At 41.4% G+C, this 6,404-nt stretch overlaps 1 protein-coding gene across 1 annotated transcript; it reads left to right on the top strand.

The window, feature by feature from the left end:
* Positions 1–512: 512 nt before the first annotated feature.
* On the top strand, positions 513–5,625 carry LOC135150090 (uncharacterized). The gene is made up of 2 exons (XM_064086255.1): positions 513–1,415; positions 5,567–5,625. The coding sequence occupies exons 1-2, from the start codon at positions 656–658 to the stop codon at positions 5,584–5,586; spliced, it is 780 nt and encodes a 259-aa protein (XP_063942325.1). The 5' UTR covers positions 513–655; the 3' UTR covers positions 5,587–5,625.
* Positions 5,626–6,404: the final 779 nt, after the last annotated feature.

Here is a 6,404-nt window from a genome sequence, read left to right as displayed (position 1 = left end):
AAGTTGGTATCAGAGCGAGGTTCTTTCCTGTAGAAAACCTATTTAGGTTGACCTGTGAGAATGGGTAGACGTTAGGATGGGTATTCTGTTTAAATTCATTTCAACTGCTCACTTCATCTGCGCAATTCATTTGATATCTGCTTGTACTATTTTCTTATCCAACCTCGTTTTCTTATTCGTTTCGTTTCTTATCTTGTAGATGCCTCCTAGACGTGAGAATCCTAGGCGCGATAACGTTAACATTGGTGCAGCTGAGTTAGCTCAGTTGATAGCTCAAGCAGTGACTCAGGCTTTGCAACAAGCTGGGCAAAATCAGGGAAACCCAGGAAATAATGAGGAGCAACAAAATCAGCCTGATGCACTAGCTTGGTTCGATAGGTTCGTTAAGCAAAAACCGGATTCTTTTCATTCAGCACCACAGCCTATTGATGCTGAAAATTGGATTGTTCATCTTGAGAAGATTTTTGATGCATTGGGATGTGATGACGCTACAAAGGTGAGATTGGCTGTGTATAAGTTAGAGGGGGATGCTCAGAGGTGGTGGAGAGGAGTGAAGACTATCAGGGGTGATGCATTTGTTGAGGCATTGACTTGGCAGGGGTTCACAGATTTGTTTTATGAGCAGTACTTCTCAAAGGCAGAGAAGGATGGTTATATGAGAGAGTTTAATTCTATTGAGCAGAAGCATGATGAGAGTATCACTGAGTATCTTGCGAGATTTATCAGGTTGGCAGGATTTGCTGGGACTTCTGCAGGGACTGCAGCACAGCAGGCAGAAAAATTTAAATGGGGGCTGAAGTCGTCTCTTAGGATGTCTATCATTTCTTCCAGATTTCAGAATGTAGCAGAGGTGGCTGATGCAGCCAAGGATGTTGAGAAGGAGCGTATAGACTTCCGGACTAACAGATCTGACAGTGGTCGTAAGAGGGGTAGAGATGATCAGCTAGTCACAGCACAGGGTAGACAGGGGTATGGTGGTCAGAACAGTCGGTATGGACAGTGGCGTGGACAGAACCAGAATAGGGGAGGTCATACGGCTCATGGGCAGAGGCAGAATCAGTATAGTGGTCAGGGGCAGGCTCAGCAGGGGCAGACTCAGCAGTTTCAGCAGCAGCCTAGACAGTGGCAGAATCGTCAAAGGGGACAGGGACGTTATCCAGCGTATGGGGGTAACCCCAATATGATTCCGGTGGCTCCTTGTGCTACATGTGGTAGACACCATCCGGGCAGAGCTTGTTATAAACAGACTGGGGTATGTTTCTCGTGTGGTTCGATGGATCATAGGTTAAAGGACTGTCCACGTAATAATGGTGATGGAGGTAGTGGCAGTGGAGGTCAGCCGAATCAGCAGAATCAGCAGAATCCTACAGGCAGAGTCTTCGCATTGACTTCTTCTCAGGCAGCAACTAATCCAGGTACTGTTTCTGGAACAGTTTTTGTGGGTACACGTGATGCTTATGTGTTATTTGATACTGGTTCGACTCATTCTGTGGTATCCCTATCATATGTTCGTTATCTTGGTGTCTTACCTTCATTATTATCTCCGCATATGTCTATTGCTACCCCTATGGGGACTTCTGTTAGTATTTCTGATGCGTACCGAGAGTGTTTGATAGTTGTGGGGGATAGAAATTATAAGGTCAACTTGCTTCCGATGATGATGCATGACTTTGACATTATTTTGGGTATGGATTGGTTGAGTAAGTATAGGGCGACGATTAATTGTGAGGAGAAACGGGTTATCTTTGGGGATGTGAATAAGCCAGAGTATGTATACCAGGGGTCTCAGCCAAAAGGGGAGGTTAAGTTGATTTCAGCTCTAAAGGCGAAGAAGCTATTGTCTAAGGGTTGTGATGGTTATCTTGCTTTTGTAAAGGATACATCCAAGGTTGAGTCTCGTATAGAGGATTATGCAGTTGTGAGTGAATACGCAGATGTGTTTCCCGATGAGTTACCAGGTTTGCCACCGCATCGAGAAGTGGAGTTTAGTATTGAACTTGTTCCAGGTGCAGAGCCTATTTCTAAGACGCCGTACAGGATGGCACCACTAGAGTTGCACGAGTTGAAAGAGCAGTTGCAAGAATTGTTGGATAGGGGATTTATCAGGCCTAGTGTGTCTCCATGGGGTGCTCCAGTGTTGTTTGTGAAGAAGAAGGATGGGTCAATGAGATTATGTATTGATTACAGAGAGTTGAATAAGGTGACTGTTAGGAACAGGTATCCGTTGCCACGTATTGATGATTTGTTCGATCAGTTGCAAGGGGCGAAGTATTTTTCAAAGATTGATTTGAGATCGGGTTACCACCAGTTACGAGTAAGAGATGAGGATATTCCTAAGACAGCTTTTCGCACTCGATATGGTCACTATGAGTTTCTTGTGATGTCTTTTGGGTTGACGAATGCACCAGCCGTGTTTATGGACTTGATGAACCGGATCTTCCATGATTACCTTGATAAGTTTGTTGTGGTCTTCATTGATGATATCTTGATATACTCTAGGAGTAAGGAGGAGCATGAGGAGCATTTGCGCGTTGTGTTGGGTATTTTGAGGGAGAAGAAATTGTTTGCCAAATTTTCAAAGTGTGAGTTTTGGTTGGAGCAGGTTGCATTTTTGGGGCATATTGTGTCTGGTAAGGGAATTGAGTTGGATCCTGCGAAAGTCGAGGCTATCACTAATTGGCCGAGACCTAGCAACGTCACAGAGGTGAGGAGTTTCTTGGGTTTGGCAGGCTACTACAGGCGGTTTGTTGAGGGGTTTTCGTCCATAGCCTTGCCAATGACTCAACTAATGAGGAAGGGTGCTAAGTTCGAGTGGAATGATGATCGTGAGCAGAGTTTCCAAGAGCTAAAGAAGAGGTTGGTGTCAGCTCCTATACTTGTTTTACCATCAGGCAGTGGAGGATATCAGGTTTACAGTGATGCTTCTAAGAGAGGTTTGGGGTGTGTTCTTATGCAGCATGGGAAGGTGATTTCTTACGCCTCTAGACAGCTTAAGCCCTATGAGGTGAATTATCCGACCCATGACTTGGAGTTAGCAGCAGTGGTATTTGCATTGAAGATTTGGAGACATTATCTATATGGAGAGACTTGTGATATCTTCACTGATCACAAGAGTCTCAAGTACATTTTTACGCAGAAGGAGTTGAACATGAGGCAGAGGAGGTGGCTTGAACTTCTTAAGGATTATGATGCTAAGATTCAGTACCATCCGGGGAAAGCTAATGTGGTGGCGGATGCTCTTAGTAGGAAGAACTTCGGGAGTGTGGCATCTCTTGTTACTCAGCCGCACCTTATTTCAGATTTAGAGCGCTTAGATGTGGAGTTGTATGTGAGAGGGTTAGATGGCAGTGTAGCAAGCTTAAAGGTGGAACCTAATCTTATTTCGAAGATTAAGGATGCTCAAAAGAATGATTCAGAGTTGGATGCTATTAGATTGGAGCTGGTGAATGGGAAGCAAACCGATTTTCCTGTTGATGATGAGGGTGTGATATGGTTGGGTAGTAAACTTTGTGTTCCTTCAGATTCGGCAATTCGTGAGGCAATTTTGACCGAGGCTCATAGTTCTTCATTTTCTATTCATCCGGGTTCTACTAAGATGTATAGGGATTTGAAGACACATTTTTGGTGGAATGGGATGAAGCGAGATATAGCGGAGTTTGTGGGTAAGTGTCTTACATGTCAGCAGGTGAAGATAGAACATCAGAGACCTAGTGGATTGTTACAGCAGTTAGATATTCCGATTTGGAAGTGGGAAAACATAACCATGGATTTTGTGACTGGTTTACCAAGGACTTTTAGAAAGAATGATGTCATATGGGTGGTAGTTGATAGACTTACTAAATCTGCTCATTTCTTGCCTATTCGAGAGACTACACCTGTTCATGAGTTGGCGGAGATTTTTCAGAGGGATATTGTTAGACTTCATGGTATGCCTGTGTCTATAGTTTCTGACAGAGATACGAGGTTCACATCACACTTTTGGAAGGGATTTCAGCGAGCTTGGGGGACAAAACTTAACTTTAGTACAGCCTTTCATCCGCAGACAGATGGACAGTCAGAGAGGACGATTCAGACATTGGAGGACATGTTGAGAGCTTGTGCCTTAGAGTGGACAGGCGACTGGGATAAGTATTTGTATCTTGTTGAGTTCGCATATAATAACAGCTGGCACGCAAGTATTGGCATGCCACCATTTGAGGCTTTGTATGGTAGGAAGTGTAGGGCGCCGACTTGTTGGGATGAGGTTGGAGAGAGAGATATTGAAGGGCCAGAGTTGGTTAGAGTAACTAATGAGAAGGTGGCGCAGGCTAGAGAGAATTTACAGAAGGCTCAATCACGTCAAAAGATTTATGCAGATCAAAAGAGAAAGTTTGGTGGATTTGAACCCGGTGATCATGTGTTCTTGAAGGTGTCTCCTTAGAAGGGTGTTAAGCGTTTTGGTATGAAGGGGAAGCTTAGTCCGAGATATGTGGGTCCTTTTGATGTTATAGAGAGAGTGGGTGAGGTGGCATATAGAGTTGCTTTGCCACCACAGTTATCTCATGTACATAATGTGTTTCATGTGTCTGTTCTGAAGGGCTACAAGTATCATCCGTTTCACGTAGTTCAGTATCCGTTACATAAGATTAGGGAGGATCTTTCTTGTGAAGAAGAAGCGGAAGCTATTTTAGATCGAGAAGAGCGAGTAATGAGAAAGAAAAATATTTTGTTTGTCAAAGTTTTGTGGAAGAATCATTCGGAGCGAGAGGCTACTTGGGAATTAGAGGAATCTATTCGTGAGAGATATCCGCATTTATTTAATTCAGGTACGAGTTTTAGTTTCGTTAGATTCCGGGGACGGAATCCTTTTTAAGGGGGTATATATGTAATATCCGTATTTATTTATTATTATTATTAAATCTGAATTAGAATAGAATTAATAATATTAGTTTAGTAATTTGATTAGTAAAAGAATTAGTAATTTAAGTTAATAATAATACTTGTTTTAATATAATTTGATTAGAAATAGAATTAGTAATTAGATTAGAAATAGATTAATATTAATAATTAGAGTTATATTAGTTATAGGATACTTGGAGGCCTATATATAAAAACATATCAGTTATTAATAACCCTAGAAGTAGCCGCAGAGTAAAGGAAAAAGGGTGAAAAACAGAGTGAAGGAGAAGGAGAGAACGGAGAATACGTACCAGGGGAGAGCTTTGTCTCGGAAATTATAGGCAGAAAGGTATCATGCCATTTGATATTGAATAATGTTTTGCCTTGTTATGTCGTCATGCACTCATGCTGTATTAGTTTATTAATTGGCTACCAATCATGCACGGTGAATTGGGTACAGGGGATATTGGCTCACAAGAGTATAGTTTTTACTCCTTAGTAATTATGAAAGGAAATGAGTTACGATATGCTTCCGCAACAAATATCAGCCTGTTCTGACTAGAGTATTGATTTAATGTGTACGCTATTAATCACTGGATTTGAGATTATGTTGGTATATTATCGAGTCTGTAAATATCTCAGTCGATTATTAGAAATCGTTAATAATAGATTATAATTTTATATTTAGGTTCGGAGTCGGGAGTTTAGCGAATTTTTTGCGGAATCTCGTGAGTGTTCGATTAGCTATTTTCGAGGTACGGATTCTATTCATTTTATTCAGCACTACTCTTTTTGATATTAAATAATTTTGATCTGTCCTATTTTAATCCGTCCGATTTGCTAAGGCTGTTTTGCGTTATTCATTTGACTGTTTTGATTTCCGAAAAATATTTTAAAAATCTGTTTTGAAAGATTGAAATAATTGTTATGCGGTTTTCAAAGATTTTACAAAATATGATTTGTTTAGTTTATTTGAAATATATGTACCATGTGATTTAAAGTTGTGAAAATTGTTTTGTTTGAACCCTTAGAGAGATATAGGGTATACCGAGTTTCCCAGCTGTAGGGGTACTACAGCCATGTCTTTGCGGCACCATTGACATGACACTTCCGTGACAGTGTGATTGGTCACGGCGTATCCTTCTGATAGCTCTTGGGAGGAGCTTTGGCCATTTTGATTATATGTTCAGGATACGTGGGTGCACCCAGTTCAGTTTTGATATGATTTGTGATTTGACGGTGACGTTGTATATGCCGTACACGTTATCCGATTTGTTGCACACATTAGGTACCCTATGATGTGTGTATCTGTATATGTTCTGATTTGATCTCGGTATGAAATATCCTAACCCCTTGTTGCTTCAGCCTGTTATTTTAAAATAACTGATTTATATTACTGTCAAAATATTTTAAATGTTTCTTGTTTTGTAAATGTTTCCAATCCGTACTGGGCATTTGGCTCATGCCGTATTCTTCTTCTGGCAGGTACTTAGGGGGATTCGGGACTGTGTGATGGAGAGCAGCCT

Source organism: Daucus carota, chromosome 2 (assembly GCF_001625215.2).
Source record: "Daucus carota subsp. sativus chromosome 2, DH1 v3.0, whole genome shotgun sequence".
Classification (NCBI taxonomy): domain Eukaryota; kingdom Viridiplantae; phylum Streptophyta; class Magnoliopsida; order Apiales; family Apiaceae; genus Daucus; species Daucus carota.
Note: the sequence above shows the minus strand (reverse complement) of the source record. Positions and strands in the feature narration are given on the sequence as shown.

What these genes read in the sequence shown, in the direction of transcription:
- LOC135150090 (XM_064086255.1), top strand. Translation starts at nt 656, where the DNA reads ATGAGAGAGTTTAATTCTATTGAGCAGAAGCATGATGAGAGTATCACT. An exon ending in TCAGGCAGCAACTAATCCAG is followed by an intron (nt 1,416 to 5,566) that starts GTACTGTTTCTG and finishes TTTTATATTTAG; the next exon opens with GTTCGGAGTCGGGAGTTTAG.